The sequence below is a fragment of the Cryptomeria japonica genome, chromosome 9 (genome assembly GCF_030272615.1).
Source record: "Cryptomeria japonica chromosome 9, Sugi_1.0, whole genome shotgun sequence".
In the NCBI taxonomy this organism is placed as follows: Eukaryota; Viridiplantae; Streptophyta; class Pinopsida; order Cupressales; family Cupressaceae; genus Cryptomeria; species Cryptomeria japonica.
The window spans coordinates 617,860,439-617,878,713 of NC_081413.1; the positions used below are offsets into that span (position 1 = coordinate 617,860,439).

Sequence of the window (18,275 nt, forward strand, 5' to 3'; positions counted from 1 at the left end):
TCTTTCCATATTTCTCACACCACTGAAGGACATACCTCTCATACAAAAGATAAGAGGCGTTTTGTGCCCCCGTGGCCATCTAGTGAAAAGTTGTTTCAAGGTTTCTGGAAAGGGACCCTACCAATCCGGTTTTTGCTAAATCATTGACTAGCACTTATAGGCTACATCACAATGAAGTAGTAGATGGTGTACATTCTCTTCACTTTTCCCACACATAACACACATCAAAGGCCCCAGAAAGGCCAACCTTTTCCTTCTTTCTCCTGTAAGAATCCTCCCTCGAATGGCCAACCAAGCAAAGGCTCCAACCTTTGGTAGACATTCACTACCCTAACATAAACGAGAAGGCCAACACTCCTCTCCCTCCCTCTTGTCCAGAATTTGATAACCAATTTTAACAGAGTAATCTCGATTTGTCGAACCGCACCAAATTACTTTGTCCCTATCAGAGGTTAGAAGGACACTTCTACTTAGGAAAATTTCCATCATTTTGGCCCTTTGATTTGGGGTAAGGTTTTCCCCATCCAAAGATTTCCATCTCCATTCTTCACCAAAGGCTCCCTGTCCAACTTCCACATAATCTCTAACTCTACTCCCCCTTCTTTGACAAAATAAGAGTTTCAAGTCGATCAGATCACCCCTCCCCCAAAACCTCATAACCATCCCACGAGTAATCCCAAAATTTTGCCGTGGACCCATCTCCAACACACCAAGATATGTGACCTGTAATTATATTAGACATGCCAAGATTAAATTCCAAATCGCTGAACCCTTGGTTGGGTTTTGGATAGTGAAGATCTGATGATCCTTATTTGAATCTAGATATTTTGCTTTTAGTATCTTGACCCATAGCTGATTTGGCTTTAGAATATAAACTCCACACCAGCTTTGCTCCCATTGCCTCATTCATGATATGCCAGTCCCTTAAACCTGCACCACCCACCTTCTTTGCTCTACAAATTCTACCCCACGTTAACAGTGGAATCATATCTTGTTCTTTGGCACCATTCCAATTTTTTTCCTCATCTTTTGACTAATCCTACTAGGTGACGATAACCACCAACTCTTCCATCCATCCATTGGCGTAAGATAGACATCTACAAGTTCTTCCCATAGGCACGATTTGCATGCTCCCTCAAATAAAGGAGTGCCCAAATATTTACTTGGTAAAGAACCTGTCTTCATTCCCAAAATTTGACCAATTTCCCATTGTTTTTGAATGGGGGTATTAAAAAAGAAAATCTCGGACTTCCTCCAATTAATGCACTGACCCGAGGCCTTGCCATGTGGGGTTTCCTTCAATGAACTTGGGTTAATCTCCTTCCAATCCAACGGAAAAATCCAAATATGGATAATCATTTTTATTTTTAAGCAATACTTTATATAGAAGTGTATATCTCTCTTTAAAGCTTCAGCAGCTTCTATGTAGAAGTGTTAAATTAAATAAAATTTTAAACTACTAAAGTATATATATATATATATATATAAACTATATTAAGGAATAGTGTTTAAATATAAAAGTATTAAATATAGACAAGTTATTTATTTATTTATTAAATATAGACATCAAATTTTTAATATAAACAATTTGCGAATATATTGGGAATTTGAATTGAATGAAAGTTGTGTGTACGTGTTTGTAAAAATGAACTCAATGCCCATTTTTTTTTGACATAATCTGTTAATGTACCAGCAAACATGAAACCGGGCTGAAACCAGAATTGGTAACTTAGGCCTAGCACTATGTTTATCTTGTTTCACTTTACTTTGTATGTTGGTATGGCATATATCATTTGGATCAGTCTACATTTTTAGTTTCTAATTACATATCCCTTGGCTGTTGAACTGTTCTTCTACCCAAATAAGCTACAAATTCAACCAAGTGGATCTCACAAACATCTTTTGCCATCTGACTTGACAACTTAAAAATTTCCAACCATATATCAATTATATTTCAATATTTGGTACATACATAGACAAATTGTTCTTCATTCTCTTTGCTATAGGATGCTTTTTAAAACAAAATTATAATCAACTTCATAAGAGTTCTGTTACTTATAAAAATTTGAGCTACAGAGCAGGGGTACACAGTTGTAATGGTTATGGTTTGTTGGATAAGAAATTCTGGGACAATTGTCTATTTCTGAAATGATATTGTATTCCTCCATTAAATGTCATCTGCCAACTAAAATTTGATAAGCTCCTGTAAGCCCTTATATGTTTGCATTTCTTTGGGAATTTTAGTTTTGTAGTATTTTTGCTTTACACAAAAATGTAATATTAAAATTCATTTGGTAATGAATTGGTGCTTTTCATGCCCATAAATATAGATTTTAAAATGTACTATTCACACCTTTGGTTGTGCAGGTCCTTAGCAATCCTGAGAAGACACCAGTACATACTTTTATGTGCAACTATGATTTAAGTGACATGCCTCCTGGGACAAAGGTGTGTTTGACATTATATTTTTTCATATTCATCATTTGTTATGGCATCTCCTTTCTATATCTACCTGAAATATTCATTTTGTAAACACTATATTTTTTCATATTCATCATTGGTTATGGCATCTCCTTTCTATATCTACCTGAAATATTCATTTTGTAGTAAATACTTGTGACCCACAATGAAAAAAGCCATGAATGTGAATTATACAGGAGATTGGAGCTCACTTAATGAAATTGAGAGGTTGTTTAGTTGAATAAAATTTCATACAGTTAGATCAGAAGGATTGGAAAACATGTGAAGAATTTATTAGGAAGCCAAACAAATTGTAGAGTTAGAGTGTTTTTTGGTTAGAGGAATGTGTTGTAGGGTTCAACAAGAACATCTCTGGTTAGACTAGCAAGGGCCAAGGGTCTCGTAAGAAATTATAGTAAATAGAAACTGATAAATTTATTTGCTCTGCAATGGTAATGGTTTTATGCTGTCTTCATATATGGTATTTTCTTTTGAAAAATGTAGAATAGGCCAATTTAATGTTTTATTTGCATACTGTTTTGTTGGTTGATAGTTGATAGTGAAAGGGGATTACTTTATTTCTTAGAAATCTGTGTATATTTTTCATACATTTGATGGTTGCTTTTAGATGCAACCTTTTCTTTGCCAAACATCCCATGTTTAGAAGAAATATCATGATTTGATACTTATCATACTGGAACTACTCTGTTTATTCATGTTTTCTTTTTATTATGGTGGTAAGAAATTGAGAAATATAACTGTTGAGAAATTTTACTTCACTTGAAATCATAACACAAATTTAATCAAGTACAAATCCAATGCAGCTTTTGTCTCTGTTAAGCAGAATTATTCGATGCATTTTTCATTTTGTGAAATAACGGAGGAGCTGTGAAAGTGAATCATTATTTTGCTTAAGAGAGGAAAGGAAATTTCTGATACTTAGGAACTGCATATTTAGGTCTGATCTCTGTCTCAATTAGATTCCAATAAATATTGAGATTTTCAATTGTCAAATTTTCCAGCCATTACAATAGAGCTTTCCCAATAGAATTTAGTGACAATTCTTTCATTCTTACATTGTAAGTGAGTGTGGTATGTGCTCAATTATTTTTTTGGCTTAGATTACCTCTTTACTTTGAATCCTTCAGAGAAGTTCTTGGAGAAAGCATTCTCTTTTACTTTCACACCAATTATTGTTTGTTGCAGGCATTGTTTGCATACTTGGACTTCACTCAGTTGACCAAAATTATTGACTTGCAAAACTCCAATTTAAAAATTCCACACATGATTTAGAAAGCATAAATTTTATGCAAAATTTAGGTACAAAATCAAAATGTATCAAACGAGTCTATAAAATATTAAGAGGTGTTTTCTATGAGAGGTGAATACAAAGAGAGTGCAATATTGCATCATAACATGAATACAATAGCTAATTGATAACTATTGAATTTATGATGATTGTTTTTGAAAATCATCATAAATTGCACTTTTAGGCAAGTTACAAACCACAAGATTTTATAAATTTTTCTTCCTCATTCTAATGAAAAATTGGGGAGAGTTTCTAGACCTCGCACTTGGCTATGGCTCTTCACTTGGCCTAAGAGGTTGTGCTTGTGGCTCCACCTTGCACCTACATCCCTTAGAGCCCCTCTCTGGGTATAAGCAAACCTTATCCTCTGTAAACAAGGTCTCCTCATGTTGCTTGGTCCAATCACTATAGGAATAATCTCCAAATCAATAAGTTCTCCTGATTTGTTCTCCAACTTTCTTGTGTGAAGCTAAAGGTTGTATTGCACAAAAACTAGGTCATCAAGGCAATGTTGATTTAATCTTTTCCACTTAATCATGTTAATAGTTCATAAAAACTCCAATAGCACTCACAACTAGGAGTACTACAAGGTTAGCTTTTGGAGATTTGAGACATTTTCTCCTCAATCTTTGCAAGCAATAGTTTATAATTATTAATAATCGTGATTTATAACTTGTAAGATAGGAGACTTCAATTTTTGTTACTTTGTTTCCTGGGTGAATCTTCCTAACAAAATGGCAAAGAAGAGCGTCCCCTAGCTTGCATATAATTTTGCAACTCTAAAATAATGACTTCTCCTAACCCAACTTAGGGTGCTGTCCTCTCAATGCATGTTGAAAGATGCTCCATAACCTGCCCTTAAGCATTTGTCAAGCTATTGGGAAAGAACAATTCGGGGTTGAGATTAGCATGCTCCTTTCTTTCTACTGACATATCCATTGATAGGGTACCTCCTTTCATGCATTCCTTAGATGCTCCTTCTCAACTCCAGCCTTTGAAGGAGATCATGTTTAGGTAGTAGCTTGAAGCCTATACCTTTTTAAGTGAAAGAACTTTGTTTGTGAAGCAATTGGAAACATTGATCTATAAATCCTTCACATATACTTTCCCATTCAAGTCTATATGGTGAGGTTCTAAATGCATCTATTATGGATTTGCAGGATCATATTGCATTTCATTTATTTGTTTTATAAATCTTTTTCATGGATTGCAATTTTTTCACGTGCTTGTGATAAGAGTCAGCCAGTTTATTAATTCATGACAATTGAGTTTTTCTGTTATTGTAGTATCCTTTTGGTTCATGGAATTGCCTTGTTACAAAATTTCAGAAAATTATGTTATGCTGTTGTGTGCAACGTTTTTAAACTTTTTATTACAGATTACTATATATACTAAATAGGAGTTAATGCATTTCCCTTCCCCCACCTTCAGTGGAGTTTTCATTTATATTTTTATAGGTTGCTCATGGGAGCTATCCTTCACAACACCATAGGCGATGAGTAGAATGCATATGTAATTTAAAAAAGGGAGCCATGTATGGAGTCTTGTAAACTAGTAAGGAGGTAAATAAAGATGTTTGCAAGTGATAGGGAAGGATGTCAAGTTAGGTATGACATATCCCATAGAGTCATTGTTGACAAGAGTGTTCAGACACTGTATATTATGTGTTTCATGATGAGATTGACTTACAATCAGCTACTAAATTGACCATCAAAAAACAATAGTGTTGTGGTAGTCAGAGGAAAGTTAGTTGTTTGGATGCAGACCTATTTTTATTTGAGTAGATGCAGAAGGATATGAGATTTTTATTTATTGTTTTGAATAAATTGTTCTAGATATCAGTGCAAATTCACTTATCAAGGATAAATATAGTTCAGGCATGAATATTCTCATACAGTAGTGTAAAAAGGGTCTTGAATGGATATTATTAGGAGGATGAAGGCTGTGCCCAGTAAGGAGGAGAAAGTTTAATCTTAGAACCATTGTAAAGTATCTTTTGTTAATTTGTCTTATCATGTGAGGAGGATATCAAGTTAGGTATGACATCCCAAGTAGCCATTGTTGATGAGTGTTCAGACACTGTATAACATGTTTCGTGATGATATTGACTTACAATTATCTGCTTCACTGACTATCAAATAGCAATAGTGTTGTGATAGCAAGAGGAAATTTAGTTGTTTGAATGCAGACCTATTTACTTTTGAGTAGATGTAAGTAGGATATGAAGTTTAAATTTATTATTTTGAATAAATTATTTTAGATATCAATGCCGATTCACTTATCAAGGATAAATATAATACAGGCATGAAGATCCTCATACAGTAGTTTAAAAAGGGTCTTGATTTGAGATTATTAGTAGTAAGATGAAGGCTGTACCCGGTAAGGAGGAGAAAGTTTCATCTTAGACATCTTAGAACTCTTGCAAAATATGTTTTGTTAATTGTCTATTGTGTGAGATGGATGCCATGCTCGTGGGAGACAAATGACTTGATAGTTGTATGGAGTGTATGGTTATGTGCTTAGAACTTAGAAGCATTAGGCATGTCATCAAATTGCCCAGAATCATTGAAAATATTTGATTTTTGTCTTATATATGTGGTAGACGGCAACATGACATGGCTTATGCAAGTGGGCCTAAGATGTATAAACATAGTAAAATGTGTCATGTAACCTTGAACAAATTTTTGAGGGCTTTCTGTGTTGGGGGGAGGAGATATGAACAATGTCTAAATGGCTTGTGGGAGAACAGCCTTTATAAAAAGTGTATAGAACACTGAAAATGTTGCTTAGGTGGCCGGTGCCAATTTGCTTTTAAAAGAGTGAATGGTCTTTATGAACTTTGTATGTGTGGGCTTCATTAGCAGTATACTAATGCTTATTTGAGCAGATGCTTTGGAATTGTTACAACTTACTTGTACTACATGACTTGGAGAGTTGTGCGCTTAGGTGGCCAGTGCCAATTTGTTTTTGAAAGAGTGAATGGTCTTTATGAATTTTGTATGTTTGGGCTTCATTAGCAGTGTACAAATGCTTATTTTAGCAGATGCCTTGGGGAATTGTTACAACTTACTTGTACTACATGACTTGGAGAGTTGTGGTAGATGATCAGGGGAAGCTGACTTGCAAGAAATAGGTAGATGGCTTAGGGAGAGGGGGTTAGGTGTTCTACCTAGGGCATTAGTTGGTTGCAAGGTTTATTAGACACCTATTTTGAGGGTCAGGACAACTTGAGGTCATAACAAATTGTCACCCAAAAAACCTCGTCAACCTAGGGGCAAATAAATCACCGTCAAACCAATTATAAGAGCAACATGCATGAGGCATTTTAGAAAATATATAATCTAGCAAAAACCTTTGCAGAATCCCATCTTATGAGCTGCAACACGAACAGTGTGCCACAAATTACTACCAACAAAAAGGTAGTGTCCCAAAAACCATGGTCCAACGCCACCAACATATTCCTTACCTTCAGCAAACTCTCTAGCAACCCTCTCCCAAGGATGTAGAACCTCTCCAATCTACCACTTTTTCAACTGAGTAATTTGTTGCCCTGCCCAAAGAGATCAGTACATTAGATGCACATCTCGTGATACCTTCACATGCTTCTTGGTTCCATGAATGTGTTACCATACAAAGTGGTGATTGTGTGATCACTTGAGACCTAAATCCTTCCATGGCATTGTGTGACCATTAGCCCTTGCAGCGCTGAGCTGTAAATAGACAAACCCTATTCACTATAGCATCTGAAATCCTTGCACCCAGCACATTAGAAACCTACTCGTTTTTCACCTCTTCACCTTAAGGGTTGATCAACATGAGAAAACATCTTTGAACCCAGAACAAGAGTAGCATGCATAAGGCATTTTAAAAAGATACAACCTATCATAAACCATATGTAGAAGCCCACCACAGGAGCCCTAATACAAACAACATGCAACAAACTAGCACCAAAAAGAATAAGTAGGAACCCAAACAACAGTCTGCCAACACCAACAGATTCCTTACCTTCAGCAAACACTCAAGTGTGACCCTCCCAAGAATGAAGCACCTCCCCAATGTACCACTTGTTCAACTAAGAAATTTGCATTCCTGCCTAGAGGGCAATGGCCATTCAGATGCACACCTCATATTATCTTCAAATGCTTCTTGGTTTTATGAATTGTGTTACACAGAAGTGGGCATTCTGTGATTACTTGACACCTCAAACCTTCCATGGTAGTGTGTGACCATTAGCTCGTGCAACACCTAGTAGATATCATGTTAGAAAGCATGAAGGCGTGCACCTCTTGCTCCAACAGACAAACCCTATCTGCCATAACCTTCAAATTCCTAGCACCTAATGCATAAAAATCCTCCTCCTTTTTCACTTGCGCACCTATATTCTGAGTTCTGCTGAGAGCAAGAACATTTTATCAGATTACACGGGGAAGAACATTTGTAGAAAAGCTTCATGCACTGAGCTTCATTTGGAACCCATGTAGACATGCACCTCTTGCTCCAACAGGCAAATCCTATCTGCCATAACTGCCAAGTTCCTTGCACCTAGTGCATTGTAATTGTTCTTCTTTTTCACCTCCTCACCTATAGGGTTGAGCTCTGCTGAGAGCAAGACCATTTAATCAAATTAGTTGAGGAAGAACATTTTAAGTTGCTTTATGTACAGAGCTGCATTTGCAATAAAATCTTATTGGACTAGGGATTTAGAACAAGGTGATCCATTAGCCCCAAGGGGTTGCTCTCCAAGCATTGCCTTCACAAATTATAGGGTTGTTTCTAAATTACAGGTAAACATGGTTGAGAGGTGTTTGTTGGACACTTTCCCATTATGGCCTGGTTTGGGTCTCTTTTCATTGCTTGGCTGTGAACCATCCCAAAATTCCAACACCACACAAACACAAACAAACAGCAAACACTGCCTATAAGATTAGAAAGGAAGCTCCAGACTTGCAAGAACACAGTGACCACCACTGTTTAGACAAATACCATTCACACAAGCTAATTTTATGGCCATCCACCCTTGCCCACATTGACCAATGCCCTTACAAACATTACGATGGGCACTGTGCCACCCAATATAGAGAGGCCAAGGGGCTAAAAACCACCCAATATAGAGAGGCTAAGGGGCTAAAAACCACCCAATATAGAGAGGCTAAGGGGCTAAAAACTGAAGGAATAATCCTATGGTTAGCTAAAAACCAATCACTCTTAGTCAATTCTATACATAGCAAAAAATCAGTCACATAGTTAAATGTATGTCTACAATGCTGAAATATGGTATTTGAGAATTTGGAACCAAGCTCGAATGCCGCCTCCACATAACATTTCAACCTCCAGTTGGGGCATGATTCTTCCTGAATGGCATTGACCACTGACAGTAATATAGGTTCCAAAAATTTGATTTCCACCCTCTTTAAATCTTATGACAAGGAAAGTCTGAATCCCAAGTTCTTGTGCAGTCTAGTTTTTAAGATACTATTAAGCAAGATACCCAAGGCTAATTGGTTGACCTAAGTGGGGAAAGAGATAGCAGTAAGTGAGTTCCATTATTGTAAAGATTGCATGTACACATTGTTGCTGAAACCAATTAATCAATAGCAGACTTTGAACAAAAAATTTCTTCAATTATTCTAAGGTACAAATTAGTTGGGATGACAACTTTTGGTCATGCCTAAGGATATGAAACAAATTAAGACCGAGTTGTAAACCAGCTTTTTTGTGTGTAATTGGACCATGCCCTGATGTAATGAAGTTGCTGGCAGGTATCGAGTTGTAAACCAGCTTTTTTGTGTGTAATTGGACCATGCCCTGATGTAATGAAGTTGCTGGCAGGTATCGAGTTGTAAATAAACCAGCTGTTTTGAACTTTTGTAGAAAGGACACCTCATTGGGTGTAAAGGATTAGCAGTATTGTTTTTTGGTATGGTCTGGTTGATAGCATATCATTTTTTTATGGACCATTTAAGGGACTCATATTCCACAGTAGGTGATCATTGTAACATGTACTTCATCTAAATGAAAGCCCACGAGTTGATTTTCTATATGATGCCATGTCTTTTGCAACTGAGTATATTTTTCAATTGTGTTTGTTTCTGTCTTTCACTGCCAATCTTACCGAAGATGTAGCTAGGATACCACATAAATATTGGCTCCTTACATGATAGGTTGGTTATTCTTGGTCCTGACAAAATATCTTTTCAATCATGAGGTATTAATTATATTGCACTTAGTGTCTGAAAATAAATGACGGTTTGCTAACTGGTTTTAGTTATGTTTAAGAGTTGTGATTAAGTTTTACGTATTGGATTACACCCTGTAGTTTTTCATTAAATTGCTATGCAAAGCCTGGTTTGCACTGCAGTGCAAGGTTTGTTGTTTGGTCAGTCTCATTCTATTTGCTTCTGTACCAAACAGCCTTGAAATAGAGAAGATATTAAACAAGTAGTTACCCAAAGTGAAAGAAAGATGCTAATGCATCTTTTGTCAAACCAGTCAAGTAAAGTGATACATTCACTTGATTGGATAATCGCAAAGCCTCTCCCTGTCAACTTGCCTACACCTCTATTGGACTCACATATTGCTCTATTAAATATGTGCATTTCAATCAGTTCTTTTCTTTTTATTTTTGCAGCAAGAATTATTCAGCTTAGTGCACAGAGAATCATGCTATTGATGGGTTTCTGGTACAATTGAATGGAAGCAGACATTTATGCGGCATAAGGTCACCTTAGCTTCGAGTGGATTGACAGCAACCTCACAGAGAGAGAATTCTCCAAGGAGTCGAGATATGGCTGCATCAGCAATTCTACATAATAGGAGTTCACTGTTCAGTGAGAGGCCGCTTGACACAGGAAGTGCAGAGAATGTTTGTAGCATGAGATCTGGAAATTTAATCACTTTATTGAAAGATGAAACTTCCGAGGCTAGGAATTGTACATATTCAGAAAATTCTATGAATAATGATATTTACAAAGGGGCTGTTGAGTCTGCCAGAGTAAATTCAACTGCACTAGCACCTAACAACATTTTGGATAGAAAATCTACTACCAATTTCACTGTGAATGAAAGAAAATTTCCTGATGATTTAAAACTTTATCAAGACCAGGAATTCCACAAGGAAGATGACAGCCCAATGGATATTTGTGATAAATCTGGCAAGAAATCTGTACATAATTCTGCCAAGGTTAATGAAAATATGTCAGGTGGAGGTGTTCTTCGATATGCACTGCATCTCTTTTTTCTCTGCCCTTCACTCAAAAAGGGCTTAAATGCACCACTAAAATGCAACTCAGATTCTTTGCTACCATCTGCAATTTCAGACAATTCTATGCAAGTCGAAGATGAAAGGCGTTTCTACTTGTACAATGACCTACGAGTTGTTTTCCCACAACGGCATTCAGACGCAGATGAGGGCAAGGTACGAGGCTTGCTATATTATTTTTCTTGAGTCAAATTGAAGCTAATCTATTTAAATCAGTTGCTCTGAAATATATAAGAATTTTGCTTTGCTTTTCTATTAGATCAGGATGCACATATGATTTGACATTATGTTCTATGAAAGCATAATAGATTTTTATATACAAGAAGTTCAACAGCAGTGATGGCAGCATAATGATTTGGAAACAAGTAGAAACACTGTGTTTGGAAAGCTTAATAAAATGAATATCTGTTGGGCTGTGGGCGAGTGATAAGATGGGGCACTTATCACCGCGATGGGACAGGTTTAAAACTAGTGGGCTTACTCACAGCGATAATGCAGAGACTAAAAAGTATATTTTGGTGACGAATAAAAAGGGGGATAAAAGGGCATTATGAAAGCAAAATAAATAACAGAATCTGAAATCTATAAAAAATTCGATATGTACTTAAATGTGTCTGTGAGGCTGTGGTCTGGTGGTAAGGTGGAGCACTTATTCCAATGGCCTGGTTGAAAACAATTAAGCTAGTTCACAGTGATAATGCAGAGATTAAAACAATACTTCGATTGCAAGTAGAAGGGTTTAATAAGGTTGTTTTCAAAACAAAGCTGAAAAATGTAAAAGATATTATAATTTCAATTCCAGCGTTGGTATAGAAAGCAATTCTAGAAGATAGAAGGGATTATTCCCTGTTGAAAGAAGCAGCTGTTTCTATTGTTTCAATTTGTTCATAAGATTTGCTAATAGAGACAGCCCTTATGGCTATTCTGATTATATCTAGATTTCAAATTGCAAGGGATGATAATTAATTTATTCAAGTCATATGGTCATATGAGTAACACATTCTTTCTTAAATAACACCAAAAATGTTGGAATTCTTTAAATGCGCCTGTTTCAGTTTCATTATAACAGGCATCCTATATAGGATTTTATAGGATTTCTTTTAAATGATTGCAGAACATATGTTGCTACCCAGTTCCAACTGGCATATGATATGTTTTAATCTGCCCAAGAATTCACAACCTCAGTTCTGCCTAAGCATCAAGACATGTCATCCAAAATTTCAAGCATCCTATGGAGATGAAGATTGAACACATCATTGTCTAGCCTGATAATACTTAAAGAAAATCCTATCACCTAGCCTGCCACCAGACTTAAGTGGTCACTGCTCATATTCCAAACCACATGGCCACATGTGGTCTATCTGCACCTGGCCAATTGCCATCTGTGGATAGGACATACTCTGGGAGAAAGATCCTGCGTTCTTCCAGTGCTGTTCAGCAGGGGCCTTTTAGACAATGCCATTCTTCTAGAGGCATCAGTTTTGTTGGTCCTTTCCTGATGATTGACGAGGATCCTTATTCTCTGCTTTCATCAACCCCTTCCTTTCTTCTCTTAGCAAGGAGCCTTACTTCTACATGATCACATTTGCATTATGCAGGTTGTCTATTCTGATTTTTACAGGGTTTACACTCTTTGTCAGTTTTTTTTTGCTTCCTAGTATTAGTCCCTAGATATCTGCAGACTAAATCGCATGGAAAACCTTTTCTCCCCGAAGTGATGGACTTCGGGAAATAGTTATTTAAGTTCAGACATCCCCATTAAATGAGTACTTTTACCAGTCATATTGTGTGTTGAAATAATTCAAAGCAACCTTGAATAAATTCTCCCTCTAGACTTGCAAACTTAATCTTCCATGTGATTCCTTAATTGATCGAAACATTGTAACAGCAACTCTGTCCAGATCATCAAATGTATGCCATCTTTGTCAGCCTTTGGCTTTAACCACTTAAACATATCATTAATACTGTCAGCAATTGCAACTGATCAATAATTCAGGACAGGCTTAAATCATAGGGCCTGTGCAATCAAAAGCACAATTTGAGAAAATTAAATTGACACTAAAATAAATAAATTGTCTAATTATCATCAGCAAATAGCCAAGAACAATTCAAAATCTTAGCAGTGGCCTTTTCGCCATTGTTATACATTCGGGTGTCTATGCTCTCTAAATAATTTTATGTTTTACCAGAAGCTCATTTGTAAGAAGTATATTGATAGTTTATAAAACAGGCTAAAGGAAATGTATAAGCTTTCCAGTTGGTAAATTGTAATGCCAAGGTTGAATTGTGGAGAAATTAACATGATGAATAAGATTGACTTTTAAATGAGGATGATAGGATCTTAGTTTGGTTTAGGCGACAGTTAAATTGTTCTTCCTAATGCATTAATTCGTAGGAGAATTGGAATTGTGGATGCAAATTACTGATTGTACGATGGACAATATTGACTAGTAGATATGATGTTGTTTATTGTCGTAATTTGGTTTAAGCCACGGCTACATGGTTTGTTATCCTGATGCAATGCATATTGCAATTGTTGTTGATCTGTGGCAGTTGCAAGTGGAGTGTCACTTTCCAGCAAATCCGAAGTACTTTGATTACAGTAACTGAAGAATTCCTTGTTCAATATTGGGGGTGCCAAGCTAACTGTAAATACGGTAATACCCCATGGTAGTCTATTTATTGACATACCTTGTAAAGAATTTGATTCAAGCAATTGCTGTTATGTGAAATTTGGCTTCTCAACAATAATGTAATTATCAATTTGAGATGTCAACAGAATTTAGGTTGTAAAATTGACTTTCTAATTCATTTATTTGATGCACATTTTTGGCCCATTGGCATAATATGTTTGGCATTTGGGCTTTTGATTGTTGATGTAAATTCATGGAACTTTACAACAGCAACATGCTGTTAGCTAAATCTCCTGTCAAAAATCATGTAAATTCGTCATACACATCACTAAAAATAATATCAATGCAATTGAGATCCAAAGTTAAGAGGAGCAACGTGCAATGAGTTGAGTTGAGTGCACATGGTAGTTAGCTGGAATACTATCTGGAGGAATGAAATCAAGTAGACTTAAAACAGACCTATGCAAAGCAATTTCTGTTATGTGAATCTTGATTTCTTCCAATATTTCAATTATCAAAGAAACCTTTCTTGTTTGTAGTAATTAGACTAACAATATAATACAAAAATACATAAAGATAAATTTGATTAGTAATTTGGCTAATATATTTATGACTGAAGATAATGAGGAAAAAGAATGTTCGTATGGCTGACATTGACATGTAAATATGGAGGTAAATAACGTGAGATTGCACACTAAAATGTACAAAAATTGAAATAAATAAAAGAAATTGCTAAAAAATACGAGGTTATTATGAGTATAAAGTCATCTGATAAAATGTTGAAATCCACAGGTGATATAGTTCAATAACCGTGGGAAACTGATTTTCTTGAGAAAAAATGTCTCCTTAAGAAAAGAGTTGTGTAGAAATAATCTTGCAGTCATTTATTCCAAATCTAACATAAATTACGACATAACCAAGAACAAGATGTTGAAGAGTTTTATAAAACGATACGTGGCAAGAATTAATAAAAAATAAATCATAAAGCAGCTTTTCATTAAACAAAATTGGTCTTTACAGTATGGAGCTTCCCTCCAAGAAGAGTGTAAACCTTAAATAACTCGCTACATGGCGTCATGATAATTAATAACTCTTATTATTTATTATTCTTATTATTTTTATTTTTATCTTTTTCCACTCCTTGTTCTGCGAGCTTGGGTTTTTCATATGCTGCCTTGAGCTGAGCTTGTCTTAGTCTGCAATTCACCACCTTTAATATTCTGGCATTCTCTAAGATGAAAAAAAAAAGCTAACGATGTAGAAAGTTGTGGATCTTTCAGAAAGGACAATCAACCGGGGAATGAAAAAGAATTGAATCATTAAGACAGCTCTCTTAAGGGTTTTTTTTAGAAGGTCAGTGAAAAAATGGACAAAAAATTGACTTAGGTTTTTCAATTGAAAAAAATAATTGTGTTATAATCATGACATGAAAGGAAAAAATAACTACATTAACTGTGCCCTAAATTCAACTACATAATTTCAACTACCTAGATGTCAATAGGATCTAAGAAGGAAACCAATGAGGGAATAACCTTGTCTGTTCACACAAAACCCCCCTTTATGTAAATAAGGATGGGTCTTCAAAAGGCTTGGTAAGGTATGCATACATAAAATGAAATGCCTCCCACAAATGGAGGAAAAGAAAAGATCCTTGTATCAAGCAACCTTTCCATATAGAAAATATACTACCAAAAATAAAAGAAAAAAAGTGGACTCTAGAAGATCCCCAGGATAACTTATTTCATTAACTTAATTGAAGATTACTAGCAATGGTCGAACCAAGCAGTACTGGGATGATTAGAAGAAAATAGAAGAAAATTTGAATGCGACCATCAACAATCATGCTGGGTCCAAAAATTGTTGCGCACTCCTAAAGGAATTAGTACACATGAATCTAAAGAAAATTTGTTTGAAAGAGGGATTGATTATCTCATTAACAAAATGTGAGTGATTAAATATCAATATGTGGATATTCTTTCTTTCACTTTGGGATTAGCTAAACTCAAGGTGGTGTTCCTAGAGGTATCCTTAACATGATCAATTATAAATAAAGAGTGAAAAAAAGGTGTTCCTAGAGGTATCCTTAACATGATCAATTATAAATAAAGAGTGAACAATTATAAATAAAGAGTGAAAAAATTTACGTCTCCTAAAAGTTGTCACTAGACAAGAGACTAATCTATTGTATATTTGATCTAATGAAGACATTATTGCATAACAAGTTGCATGTGTAGGTCATGATTGTCAAAGATAATCTAAGATAAAATACCTATGGCTTGGCATACCTTTTTCCTTGGATAATTCACTGAATTATGAAATACATATAACTAATATCGTATATTTGATCTAATGAAGACATTATTGCATAACAAGTTGCATGTGTAGGTCATGATTGTCAAAGATAATCTAAGATAAAATACCTATGGCTTGGCATACCTTTTTCCTTGGATAATTCATTGAATTATGAAATACATGTAACTAACATTACTACTTCTAATTCATCTTAATTTCTAGGATGAATTAGGATTATGCTATGTGTTTTACATCCCCTAAAAGTTGTCACTAGACAAGAGGCTAATCTATTGTATATTTGATCTAATGAAGACATTATTGCATAACAAGTTGCATGTGTAGGTCATGATTGTCTAAGATAAAATACCTAAAAGTTGTCACTAGACAAGAGGCTAATCTATTGTATATTTGATCTAATGAAGACATTATTGCATAACAAGTTGCATGTGTAGGTCATGATTGTCTAAGATAAAATACCTATGGCCTGGCATACCTTTTTCCTAGATAATTCACTGAATTATGAAATACATGTAACTAACATTACCACTTCTAATTCATCTTAATTTCTAGGATGAATTAGGATTATGCTATGTGTTATTTATCTAGTGTAGATTTATGGAATGACTCTATACAATTACTATCCTTGAGATTCATGATAATTATGTTATTTGAAATTGAAAAGAATAATTGAATGTTATCATAATATTTAATATTTCATTGAGTTCTCGATAAACCTTTGATGCTAGACTATAGTCTATTTGGAGGGACTAGAGCCTATGTGATGTATTTGTTGTTATGTGAAATGTGCATGACAAATTGTGATGTTTGATGTGTCCTAAGATTAATCATTTTAAGATAAGAGTTGCGTTGGCATCTTAATTGGCCATTTTTCGGATTTGATATTTATTAATTTTTTAAAAAGATTTAAAATATATTTTTCTAACATTTTTTTTGTATTTTTCAAGGCCTCATAGTGGGTACCTATGGATGAGGTGCTTATTTGGCCTTCATCTTGGACTATGGCCAAGATTTAACCTCTTTTACAATGTCATTTAAGGAAAGTGATGGATTTAGAGTTTAGGGATGTGAGATAGTTGTCTTACCATCCCATTTTCATCCTCCAAAGCTCAGTTATGAGCTTGGGAAGTCCACAAGGTCTCACGTGTGAGTACATCTTGTAACACTTTTGTTGGGTTGAGTGTCTAAATAGGTCTCCCCTTTTTAATGTCTTATATATGCAAGCAATATTGTGGGGATATGTGTTCTGAGGTTAAATGGGAAGGTGACACTTATAAGTAGGTGACAAGTGTTATCTCCCCAAATTTCAAAATTGGGATTTTCATTTAGCATCATTTTTGTCAGAAAACAAAGCTTTTTGTTCGTTTTTCATTCTTTGGTTTGGAGTATTTTGAGAAAGAGAGGATTTGTGAAGAACTTAGAGTTGAGAATTTTTTTTTGGAGGAAGCTTGGAGCTTTTCATCAATTGTTTTCATCCCTTGGAAAGCTTAGTGAGGTAGGCTCCCAAGATTTTTTAATTTTTAATTTTTTTTTGTTAAGCTTATTATGCATGTGTAGGTGTTTGTATTGTCATTTTTGTGTTGTTTCTTTTTCTTTGTGTTGTGTTGCGTAGGGCTGTATGGGATTAATTCTCCCACTTGATGAGAGCATCCCAAGTGTGGGGTAGAACCCTCAAATGGAAAATGCTTCTTCTTTGTACCTTTATTTATCTTTTGGTGTGGTTGGATAGGAGGAATGGAGTGGTATTATGTGGTGCTCGAGTTTGTGATTTTATGTATTTGTTTTCCCCATTGTGTGAGATGTCACCTCATCTCTCTCTTTTGAGAGTTTTAGAGAAGATTTGTGTGTTCATCCTTGGGTGTTATAGGAGTTATTGTATTATGTGTATGTGTGTGAGTAAAAAGTTTTCTATGTTACATGGTTGCTTGTAACTCAATTTCTTTAAAGGCCTCCTAGGTTGAGGGTGGCTTGTGAGCAAGCCAATGGTTGAAAGTTGAGGTCCCTATAGTCATTGGAAAAAAAAAATGTTTCCTTGTTTAGGTTTGTAGGATTTGTGCAAGCCTTGCAACTTTGGAGAGATTGCATTTACTCTTATGATAATGCTTTGAAGAATTTTTTTATTGTTACCAGCCTTGAAGGGATCACTGTTAAAGCTTATCCATGTTGTAAAATCTCTTTTTGAAAATATTTGTATTAAATTTTATTATTGTTCAAGAAAATTATTATTATTATTATTTATTGATGTTGTATCATGATAAATTAAAAATATGCTTATAGTTTACACTCTTCATTTCTATTTCATTTA

The 18,275-nt window shown here is 35.2% G+C and overlaps 1 protein-coding gene across 2 annotated transcripts in view; it reads left to right on the plus strand.

The window, feature by feature from the left end:
• Window positions 1-14,031, plus strand: part of LOC131063685 (uncharacterized) — a 29,066-nt gene extending 15,035 nt beyond the window's left edge. For both annotated transcript variants that reach the window (XM_057997576.2, XM_057997575.2), the window contains exons 4-6: window positions 2,368-2,448; window positions 10,470-11,183; window positions 13,581-14,031. In XM_057997576.2, coding sequence (XP_057853559.2) covers window positions 2,368-2,448; window positions 10,470-11,183; window positions 13,581-13,637 — 852 coding nt within the window. In that variant the 3' untranslated portion in view covers window positions 13,638-14,031. The remainder of the gene's footprint in view (window positions 1-2,367; window positions 2,449-10,469; window positions 11,184-13,580) is intronic.
• Window positions 14,032-18,275: the final 4,244 nt, after the last annotated feature.